General features: G+C 37.9%; 1 protein-coding gene across 4 annotated transcripts in view; it reads right to left on the bottom strand.

Annotated features, from left to right (window-relative positions):
* Positions 1 to 1,123: 1,123 nt before the first annotated feature.
* AGFG1 (ArfGAP with FG repeats 1) overlaps positions 1,124 to 23,439 on the bottom strand; it is a 36,239-nt gene continuing 13,923 nt past the window's right edge. For 2 of the 4 annotated variants that reach the window (XM_082288299.1, XM_082288302.1), the window contains exons 3-14: positions 17,354 to 17,469; positions 16,662 to 16,824; positions 15,491 to 15,647; positions 9,860 to 9,979; positions 9,170 to 9,241; positions 8,029 to 8,238; positions 6,998 to 7,178; positions 6,259 to 6,338; positions 5,879 to 5,971; positions 2,937 to 3,095; positions 2,246 to 2,337; positions 1,124 to 1,872 (exon numbers count right to left, since the gene is read on the bottom strand). In XM_082288299.1, the coding sequence (XP_082144425.1) occupies positions 1,813 to 1,872; positions 2,246 to 2,337; positions 2,937 to 3,095; positions 5,879 to 5,971; positions 6,259 to 6,338; positions 6,998 to 7,178; positions 8,029 to 8,238; positions 9,170 to 9,241; positions 9,860 to 9,979; positions 15,491 to 15,647; positions 16,662 to 16,824; positions 17,354 to 17,469 (1,503 nt within the window). In that variant the 3' untranslated portion in view covers positions 1,124 to 1,812. The remainder of the gene's footprint in view (positions 1,873 to 2,245; positions 2,338 to 2,936; positions 3,096 to 5,878; positions 5,972 to 6,258; positions 6,339 to 6,997; positions 7,179 to 8,028; positions 8,239 to 9,169; positions 9,242 to 9,859; positions 9,980 to 15,490; positions 15,648 to 16,661; positions 16,825 to 17,353; positions 17,470 to 23,439) is intronic. The other 2 variants (XM_082288301.1, XM_082288300.1) reach the window with 2 other exon arrangements.

Raw genomic sequence — 23,439 nt, 5'->3', positions numbered from 1 at the left:
CATTTAAGTATGGAAAGCTGCTACAGGCAGCTTGTTTTATGAGCTGCCTGTATCCTGCTTGGGATCTCCAAAGTTAAAAAAACAAAAACAAACAAACAAACAGAAATTACAACCCCTGTAGGCAGTCAACAGAAGTCAAAAGTATTAGCATAAATGTTTTTACAAGCAGAGGTCAAGCCTTTTAGATGCCCTAGAAAAACCTATCTAACATTCATGCAGTCAATTACAAGTGAAATGTCTTACCTTGAAGAATTTTTGTGTTTATCTCAAATGGACTTGCACATCCTTTTTCAAAAAAAAAAAAAAAAAAAAAAAAAAAAAAAAAATCAATCTCACCTTATTTATCCCTGTTATCCTGAAAACTGTTAGAATTTTATTCTCCAGCTGGTCACAAACCTTTAAGCTTGCAGTTTATGTATTCACAATATACTTACATTATTTGCTTAATTCCAGTATTACACTTCAACTTTTCCCAAATTATCTCTATTTAAAACACCATAACCAATTACTTTGATCCAGTTATATTTTTCTTGAACCTTAGTACTGTTACAGAGAAGACAAGCCAGACATTTTTCCCTCTACAAATTTCACTCTAGTATGGCAGGAAATATTTCTGTAAATTAAAAAAAAAAAAAAAAAAAAAAAAAGACAAACCTAATATTCCACAAGAGCTCTTACTGATATGTATCAGTTTTTAATAAAGAGAGTGCTATTACATCTGTGATACCTTGGCCTGCTCTTACACATTCTGTTCAGACCATAACTAAGGCTTGTTCATTAGTCATTCAGCCTGTCATTAGTTACCCATAATAAGGTGTCTTTTGCTGCAAACCTTCTCTCCAGTAACTACCCTCCACAGTTCTTCCAGTGCCCTTCATGACAGATACTCTATCCAAATAATCCAAACCCTGCCTAACACACTGTGTGACAGGTCCCTTCACTTGAGCTAGAACAGCAAGCTTCATCACAATGACACAAAGAAACATATCCAAGTGAGGCATGTGAAAATTTTAAGCTTAACTCACCTTCAAACGCATTGCTTTGGACACCTCATCTGTGTACAAGACACAGTGTGTACGTTTTCATCCAATAAATGTTACTGCACAGAAATAATGCTACACAGTTGTTTTTTCTAATATTTATTTTTTCACCTGCAAACTGTAGCAAAACATGATCAGCTTTATTATGCAGACAGGTATCCCTCTAACATTAGAGATTTAGGCATGTATAAATAGAAGAGCTCTTAGGAAAGGAAAACATTTTGAGAAATGAACAAACCTTCAATTTAACTTCGTGACTTCCAATACCAATGGTTAAAATGATGCAGCTCATTCATTCCAAGAGATACAACAGCACCTTAAAGTGGCTGATCTATTCCCCAGTAACATTTTTCACATAACAATGTGTTAAAGTTACAAATACTGATATGCACAAATAGCTATTTTCTAAGAAAAATATGTACAGTACTGCAGCATAATGAGTGTGGTATCTGCAATAACTTATTAGCCAATTTTAATATACATGATACCGCTACTTTTTACCTGCCACTTCACAGGTTCAAGGATGTTACCACAGCCCTCTGTTTTGCACATTATTACCTGGTGGGGGGTTGGTTTTCTTGTTTTTTGTGTTGGGTGTTTTTTTTTTCTTTTTAAAACTTTTTAAAGGTACACAATGCAGGCTTTTATTTTTACTTCTTAAAGATTTCTTTTGTGTTTAAAGCTAATATCAGTGAAACAAGACAACAGTGCAAGAGGCGCAGAGATGTTATGTGACCACATAAGAGTTCTTTTGGGTAAAGTGTCTATAAGGCTATAAGAAAGGATTGGTTGATGAGCTTCCTGTTGGAAATTGTCCTGTTGGTGCACCAGCCTGGGGGAAAAGCAACAAAGAAAAATAAGGCAAGTATTTAAGATTTTTTTTCCCATATTGTAAATCATAAATGCAGAATATATAAAAAAGAAAACAACCTGCTGGGGAATACTTCTGTTTTATATTACAGTCTGTTTTTTGGTGCTTCTCTAGAATTACACTACTGTGAGAACATGTATAAAAGTCCCTCTGCTTTGATCTGAACATCCTTACAAATGGCATATCATCACAATAGTGAGCTGCAGTTAGGAGAGTTACATGCTGCCTTCCCTTATTAAAAGCAAGAAAACCCCCAAATCTTTGTGTATCTCTAAATTAAGTGTTACAGACTATCCTTTGGACATACAGAAGTCATTGACATACAACAACTCACCATAAAAGGGTTACTAGATACCCCAACAGCTGCAACTTGTCCAAAAGGAGTTACTACAGGCTTTGCTTGCCCAAATGCAGCAAAACCTGCTCCTTGGAAAGAAAAGTAAAAAATATTAATACCAGTAAACAATGTTCAAATAATTCTTTGCTGCAGCTCCCAGCCAAAATTAAGTGGAATTTTGAACTGCAGAATCAGCAGGACTGATCCTACTTAAACATTATCAAGAATGTAAGCGTAAAACACCATGGTTGAGCTTTTCAACTGTTCGTAACTCATCAATCTCCAATTTCTACATATGCACTTTCTTCAATGTTATGGTATCATATAAATTCAGGGAGAAAATACTTTCAATTTTCTCTTCCCTGCATTCTATGAAGTTCGAGAAAGTGTAATAATGAGTTGCACACATTCCAAAACAGCCCTTCTTGCCTAAAACCCCTTTAAGCCTGGGAACACGTACCATTTTAGTATGACATTTTGGTCAAATTTCAGTTTTGTCATTAGACAGTGGCACACAGCCAAGTCAAGAGGCTTAACTACAGAGCCAAAACAGTGTGGGAACCCTTCATCAACATTACTATCAAGGTCATGTAGAATTAAATATCCACCCATTATTGCCAACTTATAGACAGACCATTTTCTCCATGTTTCTGATTTAGACAAGATTATCTAAAACATGCAGACCTACCATTTGGCTGCTGAGCAAAAGCAGTCTGTTGAGGGAAAGCTGCCTGGGCTGGGAACGTGGGCTGCTGGAAGTTGCCACTATAACTAGTAGGAAGACTGTAGGAGGCAGGAGTTCCAAATCCTGCCGGCATGCTCATGGATGCAGTACCAAATGTTGCTGCTGACAGACAAAAAATAACATTCAATTATTTGTAAGAAATCACTTTTTCCACAGAACAAATTACTATAAGGCCATGTTAAAAGTCTTCTAATGCCCTCTGTGACCAGACAAAAGTTTCGTTCAACTTCTACAGCCACTGAACTGATTTGTTCACTCAGATCACCACCAACTGGGTGCGTAATTTACTTTTCCACTTTAAAAATGAATGGAGTTATTTAAAATTTAGTAGATCCAGCACAATCAGATATTCTTTCGGAAGAGGAAATTATTTTTTGTTCTCAATGTTATCATATATTTTCCCCAGTTTTTCTGGTAGAAGTCTGTACACATAAGAAGCAAGCAGGTTCAGGCAGCCCAAGCCCCCCTCTGTTTTTCTCCTTCTGAGAAAAGCATGAAAGGATTTTCCTACTTCAAGCTGCACTACAGGAGGTCATAAAAAAAAATTTCAAAGGGATACATGCATCCCCTTTTTTCATCCCATTTTTAATGTCTTTAAGGAAATTCTCACCATGCACATTATTGGCACACAAAGTTCCTGCAGCAAACCCTCTTACTGTTGAGGTAGAACTTAAAACAAAAAGAACCCAAAACTTTTCATCTGATTCTCTGCTGAACATTTCAAGTAAAGAACACACAGCTCATAGGCATTTCCCCATGCCTTCAGCAAATAAATAGAAGCACACTAGGTGCAAAAGTACAGTAACAAAACCATTATTCAGTCTTTTGGGAGTTATTCTCAAAAAGAGAAGTACATAGGAGGATTTTTGGTACAAATACAGACAGCAGGTATTCTATGCTAGTTAAACAGGACTTCTCTTTTGAAATATTACAAGCTACATTTTATGCAAGCTCAACTGTTTAAAAAAGCTAATAAAATTAATTTATTGAATATAGCTTAATTATCAGTTGAAAAATTTACCCCAAAGGTATTCAAGGGCAAGACATTATACAGACAAACTGTTGACAAGGTGCACACAAAACTGATCACTAACACTGTTCTCAAGCTACAGTGAGCAGAGAAGCTACTCGACAGCAAACTTGGCTAAAACAGCAAACAGAAACACAACAAAATCACCAGGGGACTTTGGATATCCCAAAAGGCATCAAACTATTGTTGGCAGAAACTTCAACAGTCACTCATTAGCACTATATGGTGACAATGGAGGATATCAATAATGGTTTTGTTTCGGTTGCTCGACAGGAAGTCTATGTATGCTCTTCTCTCCCTCAGCCCAGTTGCCAAATACCCACACCCACTCCATTTTTAAGAAGTCAAGTCTTCCACAATTCTTCGTGCAGAGAACCAGATAGCTGTCAATAAGCTTTTACAAGCAAGAACAATTAGCCACAAGAAACTTGATACCAAATGTGGCCACCTACCAAAATGAGCCTGAGGAAATATGTGAGAGTGCATTGCTCCCGAGAGGCCTTATGGAAGCCACAAAGAGACCAGATAATGTCAAATCATTTATACACTCTTGAACAGACATTTCTTAGTTATATATATATATATAAAGAGAGAGAGAGAGAGAAATAGATACACATATATGTACCAAACAGTTCATCAATAGCATGACCAGCAACAGCTTAGTATAAAAAAACCATCAGAAATAAGCGCTACAAAACAGATCTCCCATGTACTAAATAGCAAAGTTTATGCAGGAGGAAAACATAGAAGGACAAGCCATAAGTTTACACCTCACAATGAAAGGGGCTGAACCTTATTTTACTTATAGACATTATCTCTGTCACCTAGTATGGAATCAGGATGGCTGCCAAAGGCTTGGAACCTCAGCAAGCCAGGGACAGCTGTACAGAAGGTGGAAGGATAGAGTTGCCATATACAAAGAAATTTATCTAAAGATGCTACAAATTCTTAATGATGATCCAAATAGCCCACTCAGGAATGAGATTAAAATAATTCGGGCATTAAATATCTGAACAAGTTTAGCTGCATAGTATCTCAAAAGGGACTGCAAACAGAATGAATTTCAGCAGAAGACACAAATTTATCAATTCAGTTTTTAACTCAGCCTACCTAGATCATTGAGCAAACCACAGCTCAATGTCAAAACGCACATATCAGCAGATTTTTATCTGTTGAAGTCCAGCTAACAGATAGAAGTGTCAAAATTTAGCTCTGGAGAGGAAAATCAGCATAACCTATCAGCCATCTAAATCCAAGTTCATAGTTTTAAAGTGCAAGTTTGCCTTTTTGAAAAGTGATTAAGTTTTGCCCATGGAATTATGATTCTACAGAATCCTCCCACAGAAAATTAATATAAAAAATTAGTGTAAAGATTAAACATATGCTTTAAAAAAGAGACACCAATGTACTGAGTAAGTGTACTGGTGAGGAGCTAACATCCCAAGAGCCTTGTCTTTACTGGTTCTGGCTCCAGCTCTTTGGTTTTGAGAGCTTTCAGCACTTTGAAATAAAGAAAGAAATTAAAAAGAAGGGCTTTCAAGATCCCTGATTTCAGGGCTACCTGCTATAAAGCATGCTCTAAAGCCAAGGTTATAGTCTTGGAAGAAACTCAGCTGGTGATACACAGACTACAAACAGGTAGAGCACTAACAGATCATTTCAACATTTTTCATGGCCACCATTTGAAATCCTAGAATTGCACCTCAACACTGAGCAACCACGCAACATGTCAAATAGACGAGGGACAGATAATACAGAAAATCTTTAAGAAACAAATTATACAGATACAGGAAAAAAGAATCAATGCAATTCTTTAAAGCAAATTTCTCAAACACTCAATGGGTTTTTTCCTAACCTGTTGCTCCTCGGCTATTGGTCTGGAATGGATTTGTTGAAGGTGCCACTGGGGCAACAGGGGCAGCTACAAATGGATTTGTGGAAGGTGTTGCTGAAAGATTAAAGACATTTTATTACATAAGTGTTTCTCTAACAGCCAATCTGACTCACACGAAGTCTACACAGCTTTTATACAAAGATACATAAATACCTAAAATTACATGAAAGATCAGGAATTTGTAAGAAAATACATTAAAAACAGTTATTTGGATAGCAGTATTTTTTTGTTAATAGTACCTTTCTTAACTTCAGTATTAGTGGTATCAAAGTACAGCATTATCAACTAAAAATCAGTAGATTGCTTGCTTACAGTCCCCAAGGGGTGTTAGTAACACATACCTCCAAATGGAGCAGGCACGCTTGAAGATGCAGGCTGTGTCTGTGCAGTAGCAGCCACAGGTACTGTTCCAAAAGCATTGCTGGAAATAATTTATACAATTCATTCAGTGAAGTCAGAATTGCTTGTTTAATAACTAAATACAATTTACAGTTACTCCTGGCATGTAAAAGAAAGGGGATGAACACTTATGTGCAGTTTGCAGAATGCAATGTACCTCCCTGATGCCAGGGTCAGACACTCTCACTAGTGCTGAGCATCTCCACCAACAGCAGGAGAAGGAATACTGAGCTAATGCCAACAGTATAAAGGTTGCAAAGCATAAGCCTTAGGGGCACTTGCAATACCAAGCCACTAACAGGCATTTGGTATTTGTTACTTCAGTGATCTAGAAAATAAACGGGTGGCACCATTTGCACTAAAAGTATCTGAAATTTTTTCATGCACGATCCTATGATTTTGAGTATGTACGCAAGTACTCTGCATAGCAAAGTGCTACCATCTAACAGGTTTAGCATATCACAACTAGAAAGGTGCAGAGAACATTCTGCTGACAGTACTCTGAGAATATGCTATCCCTCAGTACTGCCATTATTTAAAACAAGAGATGCAGTTTCAGTAGTACCTCTAAACTCATTCAACGCTTTCTCATTTAGATAACAGATCTGAGAAATGACTTCAAGCTACTTCTGTGCTGTTGCTGCAGTCAGTGTGAGGACTCAGCAGCCCCTGGCAGCATACCTGCTGACGTTACTGGTGGCAGTGTACGCGTTACTGGAGGTGGCCGTGGAGCTGAACACGCTGTCCAGCTCTGCCAGAGCCGCGTACTTGTCTGAAGATGCACTTGACTGATTGGGGGCTGACAACACAGGGCCTGCTGATGACACTGCTGTGCTGAAGCCACTTCCCTGCTCACTCCCACCTAGAAAGAAAGAAAGCAGATTCAAAGTACTGAAGATTGTTTCAGTTTCTGCCCTGCCAACACAGAGAACTAAATGAAAGTTCACAGATGGTTGTAGACTTAAAAATTAAATATGAACTAGGGCATAGAAAAAAAAGTGTTTAATAAGCCATTAGCTATTAGCAAAATGTCCTGCTTCTGTAGGTACTCTGCAGCCCCAGAGAGCTTTTGTTTTCCTAGAAAAATAATCCATTCAACTTCAACTAGAAAAGTAACAAAACACCTAACATCAAATAATCCATTTCAGAACAAAGCCCTACAGTACAAACGAAAATAAGTTTTTACACACCATTTGAGAAGAAATACATTTGAGTAATAGAATAACTAGCTTTTTCTCCTTAATTAACTATCAACTAAATCCAAGTATCACTGCTACTATTTTATGAAAAACTAAAGCCAAATCTTTTTGTGGCAGAGAGGTAAGAAAGTTGCTCTGGCAGCTCTTTGCAACAACTGCAGCTCTCCATTCCAGAGCATCCACTATAGGTTTTAGTACAAATATAAAAGATATATTTGTATTTTTATACATTTTCATTACTGCAGTAATGATTATTTAGATATTTTAATTCAGAGTTCTTCATCTTCATGGGAAATAGGTTCCCAAAAAGCAGTCTTGTAATGACACCCTTTTGGAATGATGTCTTAAAACTTACATCTTGCACATTATTAAGGGTACATTGACACAAAACTCTACTGATCACTTAGAGAAGGGAAATTTTGAAATACAGTTACAGTACTTTGACAAGCACAGCCATCCTTGTGGTAACTATACACATAGAGAATAATCATGGCAAATAATAAAGTTTAATACCTTGCCCTGCACTGAAGATATTATCTAAATTAGCAAGAGCAGCATATTTGTCAGCTGACTGAAGATTCAGTTTATTCACTGCAGCTTTACTGGCTGCAGTTGCTGTGGCGTTGCTCTGAGAAGCATTGAAGGCTCCAAAATCAGCACTGGAGGATTTGGGGAAGTTATCAAAGTGGGCAAAATTAGCATTCACTGATCCAGCACTTCCACCTGTAACAAATTAAGTTAAACATGATCAATGCTCCAAAGTTAGAAAGTCCCTCCAACTGTAACTGAAGACACAATAACCCTCCCTTTGCGGTTACGTGAGGCAATGTGTTTGCCTGCCCCATCCTACACATTTAAGACTCCTTCCCATTTCCTTCAAAGTTCAGTGGGTCATCAGAAAAAAATTACAATATATTTTTTGGACTGCACATCAGGGATACACACCCCAAACTTCAACACTTTAAATCACAGTCATAATTTGATCTTGAAAACTATATGCTATTTCTAAGTAATTTCAATACTAAAATCTTACTAGAAAAAGATGTATTTGTCTTAATCTTTAATATTCAAAACACAGAAGCTTCATTTCCCTACCATATGTGGCTATTAAATAGCAACTATTTCCATTTACTTAGTGGTTCAATGTTTAGTCATTTCAGATGTCAGCCATCATCCTAAGTAAGAAACAGTGCCTGGAAGTCCAAAAGTTGTATGATTTCATGCCCAGATTTAGAGAGAGTTTTAGACTGCATCCAATCAGCAAAGAGGTGAGGGGGAAGACACAACACAGCTCTTTTATAACAAGTCTCCACTGACATGAGAGATACATAAATCAATTTTAGAAATCTGATATGGGTCCACACAACTGAACTTCAGATCAAGCATGATACCATGAGCTTCCATCTCTTCATTGTCCAGACAATTTAATCTAGGCAGGTCATGTACTTAAATTTAAATGAGTTGCTTCATTAAGTGTATCATATTTTGTAACGGTTGATGATTCCACTCACACTACAGTACTTTCTAAAACAGAAACACGACTTTCTAAAAGCATAATCAACAAGTTGAAACATATGCAACAGTAGGAATGGAAGTGCTATACTACAATGGCATAAAATGAAGCAAGCTGAGTTTTCCACTGCGTGGAACTTACTGTGTACAGCCTGGAGAGGAAAAGCTGAAGTAAATTCACCAAAACTGCAGCTAGATGAAAGCGTTCTGAACGCTGGACAGCCAGAAATTGTGTGTGGGTTAAAGTTAACATAAGAAGGGAAAAAGAAAATTTGAAAAAAAAGTTTAAAACAACACACACTCAAAAGAAAAAAAAAAGGAAAAGAAAGTCAGTCAGCCAAAGATCTAGACAAACAGCAAGTGTAAACTCAAGCAGAAGTTCTAAAGCATGATCAAATTAAAGGAAAGCAAAATAAATCTTAGCAATAGGCTCTACACATGAAGTCAAACATACTGAAGTGTGTGCATATGCTATACATATGCATAGGCACACACTTTTTTGGTACTGTGACATCCTTTTGGATCTACCACAGTGCTTCTCTTAGAAGACAGAAGCAATTCAATACTTATTAAAAGCAGTAGAGTTCATTCTTTTCATAATTATTTCAGGTGTAGAGCTAACAAACACAGTGCCATAAATCAGACTTCTGAGCAGCATTAGGGGAAAAAAAAATCAACACCAAACACAAACATTTTGAGTTTCCCCAGAGCTTCAGATGGCTTGATCTCATTAAAGCAGGCAGACGCAAGAAAAACTCAACTTCAATACCTTCCAACATAAAGGTAAGGATTATTTCAATTAAGTATTAATCAAAAGTGCTAGGAGTTCTACCTGTATTTTGGGGCTGAAAAGGAGACTGACTTGCTGTGGGGAAACCTCCAAAATTACTCGAGCCACTAGACTGTCCAAATGCATCAAAGTTTGCAAAACCTGCATTGGCAGAGTTCTGCGCTGTAAATCGCAAAGGAACAAAACATGTTAATGGATATGGGAAATAAACACAAAAACAGATGTATTAACTGAATTCATGGTCATGACAGCCTCCAAGAGTTATGTCCTACCACGTACTTCTTTTTACATGAAGAAAATTGTATGTTATTGTATGATTGGAAGTTGTCTTGAACAAGCTTTTACAAACCACCTTCACAGAGCTGTACCTGTTAATGCTACTTCTGTCCTTCTTACACAAGCTGCTACTCACAACTGCATGACCTGATGGAGTCCACTTCAGCTTAACCCTAAGTGATTGCAGTGCTGGCTGCTCAGGAAAAAACAGCCATAAAGAACAGAATACCAGATAGTTTCCAAATCCAGAACTTGTGGGCTAACTGAACATTTCTTTGGGAATAAAATTTAGAAGGTATTCTTGTAACATATTGGCAATTCAAATTCCTCATACACAAAGTGCTTCTTCCTCAGGTGAACTTTGGTTGGCACCACTTGAATAGTTTTGGCTAGGTTTATAAATTCATTTAACTGGAAAATTCAGTCTTTAAAAAAACTAAATCAGAGTACAGAAATATGGAAAATCAATACCAATGTCAAGAAGATAGCATTCATAGAGTGTATCCACAAAATAAAATCTAAGGAAATTTCAAACAGAATTTCAGTTTTCGCCTTCCTTTTGTGCCATACTATAGGAGAAAATAGAAGTTAACACTAATCTAATTTTGAACAGCTGGACATTCAAGCATCTATAGATTCAACAGGAATTGCATGCCTAGCTGATAAACTCCACAGAAGCCCTTAAACTCTATTATAAGCAAGAAAGGAAAAAATGTTTTTAATCAAATGCAAACCAAACCTTTTTATATAGATAACTTGAATTACTATCTAAAGAAAGCTCATGAAACAACCTTCTGGAATAACAGATGGCAATACATTATATTTTTAGGTTACAATTTGTTTATTCTGGAGAGATTTTGCAGATTAAGTATATACAAAGAGAATAAATTATGCTGATTGCTTAAGTACTGTAACTTAATAGTCTGATAGTGCTAGTTAAAAGTTGTATTATTTCACTTAATTTCTATTCAAAAGCATCTGTACTACAGATTTATAACCTAAAAGGACATTTTAATACAAACTACTGTATTCCACAATGCTGCTAATATAAATGGAAGTGCATGCATTTCCTTCCCAGGGTAGACTGGGAGAGAGGGTGAGGTCTGGCTGGACTCGATACCACATTTAATAAACTGTGTGCATGAGCATTAGGTTTACAGGGCACGGTTTTGGTAGCAGGGAGCAGTCAGGGTGGTCCCTGTGAGGAGAGAACAGAAGCTGCCCCCATTTCTGCACAGCTGCCACAGCTCCAAAACTGCCCCCACCACTGCACAAAGCTGAGCCCACCAGCAGTGCTGGTGGCACCTCTGAGGCACTGTGTTTAAAAAAGGTTAAAAACCAGTGTGCAGCAGCTGTGGCAGAGAGAGGAGAGAGGAAAATCAAGAGAAAACACTGCAGACACCAAGGTCAGCTAAGAGGGAGGAAAGGACATGCTCCAGGCCTATGGAGAAGACCATGGTGAGGAAGGCTGCCCCACTGCAGCCCATGAAGGACCATGGTATAACACATTCACACTGCAGTCTGTGGAGGAGCCACGGCAGAGCAGGTAGGGAGGGCATGAGGAGGCTGGAGCTCATGGAAAGCCCCGGCTGGAGCAGGGTCCTGGCAGGAGCTCTGGCTAATGAAGAGGAGCCCACACTGGAGCAAGTTTTCTGGCAGGAGCTGTGACCCTGCCTGAAGGACAGCACTCCATGGAAAAGACCCCTGCTGGAGCAGTTCTCGAAGAACTGACACCCACAGAGAGGGTTCATGCTCCAAGAAGTTTGAGAAGGACCATATCCCACTGCAGGGGAGGGACCCTACAATGGAGCAGGGGAACAGCGTAAGAAGTAGTGACAGAGATGAAATCTTGTGAACTAACTGCAATCCCCATTCCCCAGCCCCCTCATGAAGAGGAGCTAAAATATTCAGGAGTGAAATTACATTTCACAAGAAGGGATGAAGATAGGTTTGGTTTTATTTTTTACTATTCTACTCTATTATTAAGTGTCAATAAACTAAGTCAAGTCTGGTTTGCCCAGGACAGTAACTTTCTCTTGACTCATCACCTTTTTGTGTTTTCTCCCCCCACCCTGCTGAACGGAGAGTGAACACACAGCCCCCGTGGGCACCTAGAATCAGGCGAGGTCCACCCACCACAGCATGAAAGTCAACAAGGAGAAAAAAAATATTAACATGAAAGCAAGATCTTGGTGAAGTTATTTTCACCTCTGTGCCAACTTTTTCCCCTGGCACACTTCAAACAGACAAAAAATTACTTCTATTATATCCTCTGTATTGGTTCAAATAGCATTTTATGGACTCTAACTCCTAATTCTGAAGTTCGAGTTGTTTTGGTTTTTAAACCAGTAACTTTTTAATAGGAATAGATTAAGAATTCGTTTTAAAATGAAAGTGATACTTTCACCCTAATGCATCAATTGGATAGACAAGAGACTGATGTTTAGTTGACCAAACAGGATTAAGTACATAAATGTCACTCCTGGAGTAAGGGCAAGATTATTCATTTTAACCACTCACACAAACAGAAAACTATGTCAAGAATCTTAAATGAAATACCTTTTGGGTCCAAATTAAAAACTGGAGTGTGTTACATTACAAAACACTCAATTTTACTCCATCAGCTGACACACACAGTATGACTTTCAAGTGAGCCCATTTCAAACAGTATTGCTGTAAAGACTCTTCAGTAGAGTATTCTGATACTAATCTTGCTTTATTTTATGTACTAAAGTTTCAATGTTCATAAATGTGGCATAAAGGTTAAGACCAGGTAATATTTGTACTCTGCTGCACCTGGACAACATGTAGATTGCCAATTCCAAAATTCAGTTCTCCACACAAAAACCCAAAAACAACCCTAAGCAAGCTCAGGGACTGCCAGGGATTGCAGATTGCCATGGACTTACAGCTGCTCTTGACACTGCAAACCAAGGGGGCAGTGTCAGGGATGGGGCTAAAGCCAGGGATGACATCACCAGTCATGGCAATGCCAGCTGCCCCTACAGTCTTTGCACAGTTTGTTCTGTGAGGTTTGCACTACCTGGTGTGCAATAAAGGCATGAAACACTGCAAAACAGAAAAAACTAAAATAAAATCCACATATATCTAAAGTAAAAAGTAAAATAAGTATGTCAAACTATTTTGCTTTTTCTAGATAAAGCCTCTTCTCCCACTTTATCTGTGATAGAGCTGTGCTGTGTCACTACACCTTTCTAAAATCTTTTGTGCAGGTCTTCTATTCCATTAGTTTGTAAGAAATCTACATGCCAAAAATTTTGATCCTTGTTGCTATTACCAATCTATAAACTAAAGACATATCAGTCATGTACCATCTTCAAAATCTCAGTTCTGCACAAATTACAGAACTTTGTAAATTAAATACAGACAGTAAACATAAGGTTAGTTTGTTTCCCCTTCCATAAGCAACAGTACCCTCAACCAGCTTAACACAGTAAAGAACTTGGAAAGCAGAAACATCATAAATTGCAGTTCCTGAATAATTTTCAAGATTTACACCTACACTTCATAGATTACAGCAGAAGTTTGTTAATATTTTCCTATCAGCTGATGCACTCAGTAACTTATACTGAAGGATCTTAAGTTTGCTGGTCTCTTCAGTGATTTCTTTAGTTAGTATTGTGTACATGAAGGGGAAGAAGTCCATCCCCTATACACATAGCAAAAACCAAGCCCTAAATCAAGAACACCAGACCATAAACTTTGAGAAAGTAGTGCCAAACTAAGTGCAAATTCTCCCATCCTCCGCTGCAGTGTGTAATTGCTAACAAAAATTACATGTTTATACAGCTCCTTAATGAGCATTTCAAACTCATTTTTGCCAAAGCTGACAGACTGATCAACCCTCCTTGTGTTCTAAAGGAAGTCTGTGACATTTTATTCATTTCACTAACACTACCCTGTACTTACTGCACACAAGACAAGCCTTACAAGCATTTTACTATAGCAAGTCAGAAAACACCCTCAGGTAACAAGTCTGCAATCCAAGTTCAGCTATCACACGTTCACAATCAGGTTTGTCTTTCAGAAACCGATTTACAAGCCCTGAAACTGCTCAGGGCTCTTAAACTTACGGAAAGAAGTCATGGGAATGACCACAATGGTTAGTTTGTGACCAGAAATTAACAGACTCTTTCCTCAGATCGTATTTATTCTGGAGTGTTCCAATAGCTTTTTATCCTTTTAAAAATTACCCAACAGAGATGCAATGGAATTTTACCTAGACTTCGAACACAGTATTAAAATACTGCTTTAATGGAATTTTCATCTCCCTAAAAAAGCACAAGGAATAATAAAGTGTATATAAATAAAGAATTATACAGCAACAACTTTGGAAAGAAATTATTAGAAAAATTAACCATCTGCAGCCTTTTCAGTAACACAATACAGCACTAGCCAGTCAGCACAAGTTCTCCCAGTTAAACACACCTCCAAAAATTAATTTGGAGAAATCCTTGGTATTTTGCCCAGGTCCTCAGGTGTGAATCTAAAGTCCTGTCCATGACACTATCTTGGCTGCTAACAGTTTCAGGACTGATTTGCAATAAATCTCTCTTATTCTGGGCAGCATAGCAGCATTACAGCTTCCCTCAGAAAAACTACATAAAAAGCCCATTCAGACCAGACAGGCAAAGGTACTTTCCCACAACTACAATGCAAGTTAGCAACAACAAACTTCAGTGACCACAGAATCGACTTTTTCTTTAGGATAGACTTCTATTACTCTTGGTCTTTGGCTGGAAAAAAACCAAACCCCGAGGGTTCAATATATTTTACTGAAGTCATCCTCTAAGAATTCAAGGCCTATCCCCCTTCCTCAGTCAATACATATGCTCAAGGCTTGTTTATTCTTTCTGAACCTACAGAATACTACCCACATGGGCAGTACTCAGCTTTCAAATAGACACACACACAGAAGAGGTCACTCTTTAAACTGGGCAAGCCTTGGTTTTTCTTTTGACAAACTGGCAGTTATTATCAATGCATTCGAACTCCTTTAAAGTCTCTGTATCTGCTTGCTTTTCATGAACGCTTTTCCTAATAATTTTCAGAAAGAAAATTAAACGTCTAATATCAGCTTCTCCCAACATTTTGTTACTCATCCTCTCACTCTCTCCCCTGAAGAATTTAAAGTCTAGCAGTAGGCAGAACCAGTGTAATCATACATATTGTAGGAAATAGCTGTAGCAATTCCCACTTTCAAAAGCAGAATTATCAGTCTTTGTCTTCAGCTATAAAGACCTGAAAGAAATCTCAAGCAATACAACATTCCTAAGGCACAGAGATTACATACACCTCATGAAGTTTAGTCAAAAGTCATCAAAATTAAGGCTACATTTTATTCATTTAAAAGAGATACACTGGTCCAATACCTACCTGTATGACTGTTGAAGTGTGCAAAATTAGCAAAATTCGCTGTAGCAGTTGACTGAGGAGGAGCAGCAGCAAAGATATCTGAGCCAAGGTCACTGAGGAGGTCAAATTGTTTCTTTTCTTGTTGCTGCTGTCCTTGAGATCGAACTACAACAGGAGACTACAAACAACATTTCAATTAGCTAGTACGAAAAGGTGATATTTTACCGAACTGACATTTACAAAATATTAGAGGGCTAGACAAAGCTTATTTCTTTAACAAGACATTTATTCCTGAAGTTTAAGATGCTATATGTAGCACACACCCTCCTCCTATAGTATGAGGAAGACTATCTATGCTATTAGTCTGGCTTTTAAAGGAACTCTGCAGCAGATTTACATGGTCTAGTAACACCCAGAAGAAAAGAGTAGTGATGTATTATTAGCAACTTCAGATTTTGTAATTGAAACTGCGAATACTGTACAAATACAAGCAATAAAACTTAGTTTTACAAGACGGAAAACAGTTATTCGCTACATTCTGAAAAAATCTTTATAATTCAGTATAAGTAGAGAAAAATTGAAGAATTTCATAGCAAGGCTTGAAGTTGCAATTTTCTACTGTTTGAGTTCCAAGAGGTACATTCAAGAGGTGCATGTATCCTGATGGCATTTTTCAAAAAAACTGTCTTCCCTCCAAAAATCTAAGTACACAGTGTTGTTTGACTTTACATTACAGCATACAGACACCCCCTGAAAGCCACTTAAGACAGTTTCAGAATGCAAAGGAAGCAATAATAAACATGGCATGCTTTCATCCACATATTCACTACTAATCTCATGGTTAACAGCATAAGTCATTTTCTTGTTTTCAAATAGAACAAAGATGAAAATATAACACATTAGGTCCAAACTTTAGAGATACTCATGCAAAAGATAATCAATTAATCCTATCACACTGGAAAACTCTGCTTATTAAAAATAACCACCAAAATTTCAATTTGGTCAATAGAAACAAACTTCATTTAGTACCTGATCTGCAAATGTGTATATACTTCAATAAAATATATGAAATACAGAGATCGTATTAGTTCCTACAGATCAGAGCAGTTGTTATTGCAAGAATTTTTGTGCCACTGAAGAGAGTGCCAAGGACTGCAGAGCAGTTCTGTGCTCCTCAGCTGTCATTACTCACTTGGCTAGGTGTCCCCTTGTTTAAGTGCAGTGCGGGTGTAGCTTCTCCCAAGAGAGATTTGAGTGGCTTCACCTCAGGTGTGCTGCTTGTACTACTGGCAGAAGACCCCGATATGGATGCATGGACTGATGCCACCACCTTTGCTTGCTCTGGAGGAACATACCTACATTCAAGAAGAGCAATGGTTTTTACAAGTTTCATATGAGAAGTTCCACTCAATGCTCCTAAGTCTGAAGTGTGAGAACTGGCAGATCTCAGCTTTGCTACTGAACCCCTGATCCTGCAATAGATTCTGTCAGTAGTTTGCAAAATACCCATTCTTTAAATATAGCAGAGATTTTTTTAAAAATGGACTAGAATTTAAAGTCATCAATATTTTTAGCACTTATTCAATACAAAACATAAACAGGATGGGAAATAATAGTCCGCAAAACCGTTACTTTACATTGTTGTTGACATGCTCTTAAGCCATTTCTGTTCCATCAATATGAACATTGAGAAACTTCTTTAGTTTGTCTTCTCTGCTTCCTATAGGAGCTCTGAATAAAGTTCAGAAATCATTTCACTTTACAGAACTATGCAATCTAGTCTGAAGAGTACATAAGAAGGAAAGCACATTCCAAATGACAGCAAACAGTCCATCTTCATTTCTCATCATAGAGGCAATCTTTAAAATTGTAAAGGTATCTTACCATCTTTTCTTTTCATATTTTTCCTGTAGAAATTCCTTTACTTTCTGTGGATCCCTGAAGTCTGGAATTGCTGATGATCTATCATCAAATAGGCCTAGCCAAATCTGTTTGCACACCTTAATAAAAAAACCACAACAATACAGATTGATCAGACAAAATAACTTAATTCAAAGTTAAACTATTTAAGTTTGTCATTATTAATACACTAGACCATTAAAGTGTGTGGCTACATAATTTATATTCCAGACTGAGCTGCTGTAACAACTGACTGGTGCACCACGTACTGGTCTAAACCTAGAGTTGAGAGACCATCTGTCACAGCAGGGCAAGCAAATCCCAGCATCCAATTTCACCATCCAACACAAATGTTTTTACAAAACATTTGTAGAATGTACTCATGAAATGCAAAGCACCTGATTTCTACTTGTAATCTTTAAGACTCTTCTCCTTCACCTAATTCTGTACATTCCCTTACTGTATTTCAGGGCTTAAACTGTTTCAACAGATTCCATATGTTCTAAGCCCCAGATGGTAGATTTTAAAGGATCCAAGGTTTATTTATACTTTTAATTACTGTTTGAGAACAGGAGCTGTTTTTCCAACAGCCTTTGTTATCATGATGTAGTTTCTACAATACCATATACATTTGAGTGATGGTATGAGAGAAGGGGTAAAAGTACTCTTGCTCCAATATAATTTTCTAACTGGAGTTGTGAGTGAGCAAAAGCTATCCACTTGCAAAATTCTCAGTATGTTCAAGCTTCAATTCTTGAACAAAACAAGAGGAAAGGCAATCTCAAAACTAAACAAGACGTAGCAGTTTTAACTTGAAATATTTTAAGCCTTTCAGACGATTCTGCAAGTAACCTGAATATGCACCCAAACAATAACACCAAATATTATCTGCCCTCAAAAATCTGAGTGCCCTCTTAGAACAGGTTTCTTCCAGAGAAGCAGTCAAAAAAACTTTGTTTTTAAGATGCATACTCTTTCTTCCCACACCCTTTCTGAAATAGCCCTGACCATCCTTCTTACATGCCTACTACAAACATGCCCTCTATCCCTAAAAGTGTCAGGTTTTCAACATTGTCCCCAGTGACCTTCAGGAGAAGCACAGGCTCTGACAACCAAGAGCTGCAAAACAGATTGCTCTGAAAGCCGGTAAATCAAGGTAGAAGCTGTGATACTTCCACTTCAGCATCTTCCCCAAACAGGTTTTCCTCTTCACCTGGCCAGGGAGAGCTAGCTGACAAACATGATAAAACTTACGGGTCATTTCAGAGATTGCTCAGGATTAGAGAGATTAGGCAGACATCATAGCTACATATTTCATACTTGATGTTTCAGTTCTAAATAGCCTGATTGCATATTCAACACCTAACAGTCCTTATTACCAACATTATTATCATCTACTGGATTGAGACAAACAACAACAGGAAAGAGACCTAATGATCAAGATATATTTTTAAATTAGTATTTAAATAGCTAATTTAGAACTAAGATAAGTAGTTCCTACCTCAAACTCAGCTCTTCTACATTCATTCTGCAACTGTACTCCACAAAAGGGTCAAGTTCAATGCACTGATTTGAGTTCCAAAATTAAAGTCACTTGCAGTATAATAATAGATATAATGAAACTTAATATAATTGTTTAATACGTCATACAAACTTAGAAGATAAATGTAGTCAAAAAAGTCACAAGTCTGTTCTAAAGTAAAAGTTAATAGCATGAATCACTGTTTTAGTAGTACCAATCTTTCACTACTTTTTGCTGACAAAATATATAAAGTCAGAATATTTACGTGTGTAGCTTTAAACTTGCAGTGCATAGCCTGAGGTGGGCCAGGAGTAGTATTTCCATACTTAGATTTGTGAGTATAACTATACAAGCAGCAGTCATATGATTGCTAAGAGGAAGAGAAGTCCTGCTTGTGGCTATTTACAGAATCTCTAGCAGGAGGAGTTGGTGGTGTTCAACTCTACACAGTCCCCTCCCAACCCCAACTCAGTATTGGAAAGAACATCAGAAAACATGGAAGAAAAGAAAAATTGTGCTTAATTTCAGACAAGCAGAAAGACAAATGTTACAACAGCCCCTACTTGATTCTGCACCCAGCACTGTTAACACTTGGGGCTGTACCATGATAATCAGTTTGCATCCAGCCTGAGATGTGCGGGCAAATGAAAGAGGAGGTCCCCTTCCCCACCCATGTCAGGCCATCCAATTACTCCTCCTTCTCCTGCAACCCAAAACAAGTGAGATCACAGAAACTCATCACAATTACCATGTCACTGGTACCATTGAAACCTGGAGGAGATCAACTCACAGCAACAAACCACAGCCCAGTTTTTCACATTTCTCCCTCCCAGTTTTCTGCTTCATCTTCACCCTGAAGTGCCTAAGCATTTGGAGTGAGGGGAAAAGAAAACAAACAAGAAACCTCCAAAACAAACAAACAAAAAACCCCACCAACAAACAATCCAAACCAAAAAACCCCACCACAGCTCCATGTCAAAGTCTCAGGCCATCGTGACCAATGATTTCTGTAAGGACTCAGAAAACAATGTGCTGTGTGACTTTAGATCATTACCAGCTACAGAGCTATAGTAGATACAGTTCTATGAATATGCAAACAGGAACGGAGGAGGACTGTGCTGAACAAACACCTGTTATTTTAAAATGATGCAAGCTTCTTAAAGGCATCAGCCCTTGCCATTACATTGCAATTTTTACAAACATTCAGAAAGCAGGCTTCCAAAAGTGCTTCCTGGAGCAACTAATTCCTGCTAAATACCTAACCACAAAAAGAAGTAACAAGTGAAATATGTCTTAAGTCACTACTGCAATTAATTTAAACAAACTGCCAGGCACTCTGTGTTTTTCTGTTGCTGGTAACAGAGAGAACAGTTTTACTAATGGGCAACACACAACCACCAAGCCAAAGAACCTACTTAGTCATACACACTTCAGCAAGAAGTTCTCACTGTACCAGAGTCTGACTGCAGGAGATGTACAAACACAGTGTAAAACATTTACCACACCAGGTGGTAATAATAAATTTCACGTAAGTTTCTTTACCTAAAGAGCTATCAGAGAATGTACAATTTCTTAAAAGTTCATAAATATGGACAAGTCTTAAACCAAAACCAGACACCCACAATAGGTAAGAGTAGTTTGGATTTGGATAGTGGGAATGATGGAAAGGGACCGTAGGACTAAGTGGGTGTACAACATGACTGGAATACAAAGGGTAAATCACATCCTCATAAGGGCATTTCAGACCATGATTAAGCCAAAAAAAGGCTGTTTTGTCTTCCTACTACAGCTGGGCTTGATAATCTTGAAGGTTTTTTCCAACCTACACAATTTTGACTTAAGTTCTTTAGAAAGCCATATTTTAAAAAGCTTTAGAATCACACAAGAAACCATGAAAAGGCACATATTTCTGTCTGAAGTAGCACGCAATGCTTTGAACATCAGCAGCCATTCCAAGCAGGCATTCAGAACCCAATAAAAGGCCCATTGTCTTCCCTTGTTTGCTGGTGACCTGTGTGCTCTGTCTAGCTATACTTCTGCTACTATCATCTGACTTGACAGGGATCCACAACACTGCATTGATTATGCTTCAAGTGAGCCACAAAACACAATTTTCAGCCATCTAAAAAAACACAAATGGCAGAGAGCTGTGCAATACCACAGGATGAATAAAAAAATAAAATTTAAAAAATACTGTTGTCAGAGGCAGAATTCACATGTGTAATTGTGGTCTTTTGAAGTAATCTTTCCATAGTCATTTTAAAGTAAGTCACCAGCAGTCCTGAATCATGTGCAAAGAAATAAGTTTGATGTGAGAAATCTTTATTTTTGCTGTATTTTTATGGATTGAATGTTTTATTATTTCAAAACTATTCAAAAGTTACTCTTGTGATAAATATCAAGGAAATTTATGCCATGGAACTTGCTGTTTATGGTGGGGAATGATTACTCAGTTTGGTACTCTGATTACTCCCACTAATTCACTAGGAATTGGACAGATACTGAAAGATTAATTACAATGAAAAAAAAAAGCACAAGTATAGAAAAATCAGACTGGCATCTTTAGCTGGCAACACTTCATCATGAGCTTCAGTGCTATGTTCTGTCTGGCCCGACGGCTGCCCAGGCAGGACACCTGTACAGCACAGTTACTCCCACAGTTATTCACAGCATGTGCTGACTCTTGCAGGGCATTACTTGCAGGGAGGGGGAGCAGGGAGGAACTGCAAAAAGGCATTAAAGGAAACCTGCACAAACCCAACCCTTAAGCAAGCAGTTGCTCTACTAAACACAGTTTTCTTCTTATTTAATACAAACAAACCATTTGAAAAAAATCCAAGGAAGTAATTGTTCTCAATTTTTGGTTATTTTGAAAGCATATGCTTTGAGAAATTCAAATTTGATATCCCAAAGAGCATGTATTTCAAACCACCTCTTTAACTGCTCCATATATAAATCACACTTGCAGAGCTCATTCAGAAAATGCTACTGCTCAAGTTTCATGACACATCTTCAGTCCCATTTTAACAGAATTACTCATTCCTTTGCTTTTACAGATAATACATGAAGCATCATCCCAACTCACCACACAATTACACAACACTACACTATTAAGGTATCAGCCCTAAAAATTCTATGGCTTTCTGAAATCCTTCTACATTGCACCATCTCCTTGGGAATACTCTGGTTCAGCCATTTAACATTAATATTGTTCTTTCTGCAACAACAGCACGAATAAGCCTCTGCTCAAAAGCTCTGTTTATTCGCCCAAAGCTTTGCTATACTCCTCCTTTTGATAACCACAGCTCTACCAAACAAAATGCTCTGCCTTAGAGAAGAGCCTGACAATCTGGAGCCAAGAGTAAACATTCAAGTTATGTGGAAGCCCCTAGAAACAGTGGAACATATCCAACAATCCATAATCGTTGTCCACTGTCCCTGAAAAGTGTAATTAGTCCATGTCCCACTGGTTCACCAACGGAGCAGGGGAAAAAAAAGGAGAGCATTGAAGTCAGAATGACTAAGCGTATGCAGCACTTGAAAGTCTACTTTTGTTGAAGAGTTGACAGAAACAGCACTTTGAAGTTTTGCCCCTACTACACTTGTCAGGTAAAAATAAGTAGATAAGATTCAGCAGTTGTCTTCATGAAGTTTAAAATTTCATGAGAATCCCTCTACAACTGCTTTGGGAAGGATAGTACCTGTCCTCTGCCAACAAGCTTCAGTCCTGTGAGGGATGTCATTAGACACTTGGCAACCAGATACTGGGACGTTCAGAATTAGATCAGTAAGTACAGCATGAAGTAAAGAGGGAAAGAGAATCACTACCAGCACCAACCTACTCGCCCTGACCTAGATAAAAACCCCGGAGGTAGCAAGACAGAAACTGTGAGTTACCGTAACTTAAATATATCATTGAAAGGAGAAACTGGGCCAAGTGCATATTGTACGTTATAATAAAACCTTTACCTATATTTCTCTTCATACCATTGGTTTCCCTGAATTTGCACTCCACAGCTATTCCACCTGAGGGAGAACTGTTTTTCCCAGAGTAATTATATTTACCAGACATTAGGTTTTCCAAACACTATTTACATTTGTAGTCCTACACTTTCAGTCATTACCCTTGTTTTCAGCTTTGACAGAAAGCAACAAAGAACACCTCCCATTCGGTGCACATCTGGCACACCACAAAAAGTTAATCAGAAAGGCTTCTGGTTTAAAACTCAGCCACCAGTAACATTTAATGCTTTCAGGAGTTCCAAGCAGGGCTCAAAGACTAAGAGAAAAATACATGTACCTGTTTTCCACAAAAGTTTAGCTTTCGTTTTGTTTTGGGTTTTTTTTTCCATGTGTGTTTTTACAGAGCCGGGCAAGTAGGGAAGAACAGGCACACTAAAAAACTGTTAATCAAGGAAAGAGTCATCATTATCCATCAAATTTTACAGAAACACTGAGAATCTGAGATTCCACTTCTTTCTCTTCCAGTGCTATGTATTTCAACTACCAAATAATGCTTTGCTGTGTCATAACTATTTCACTGATAGAG

The sequence above is a fragment of the Coloeus monedula genome (assembly GCF_965178545.1).
Source record: "Coloeus monedula genome assembly, chromosome: 10".
NCBI lineage: Eukaryota > Metazoa > Chordata > Aves > Passeriformes > Corvidae > Coloeus > Coloeus monedula.
This window is presented reverse-complemented; position numbering and strand designations above follow the sequence as displayed.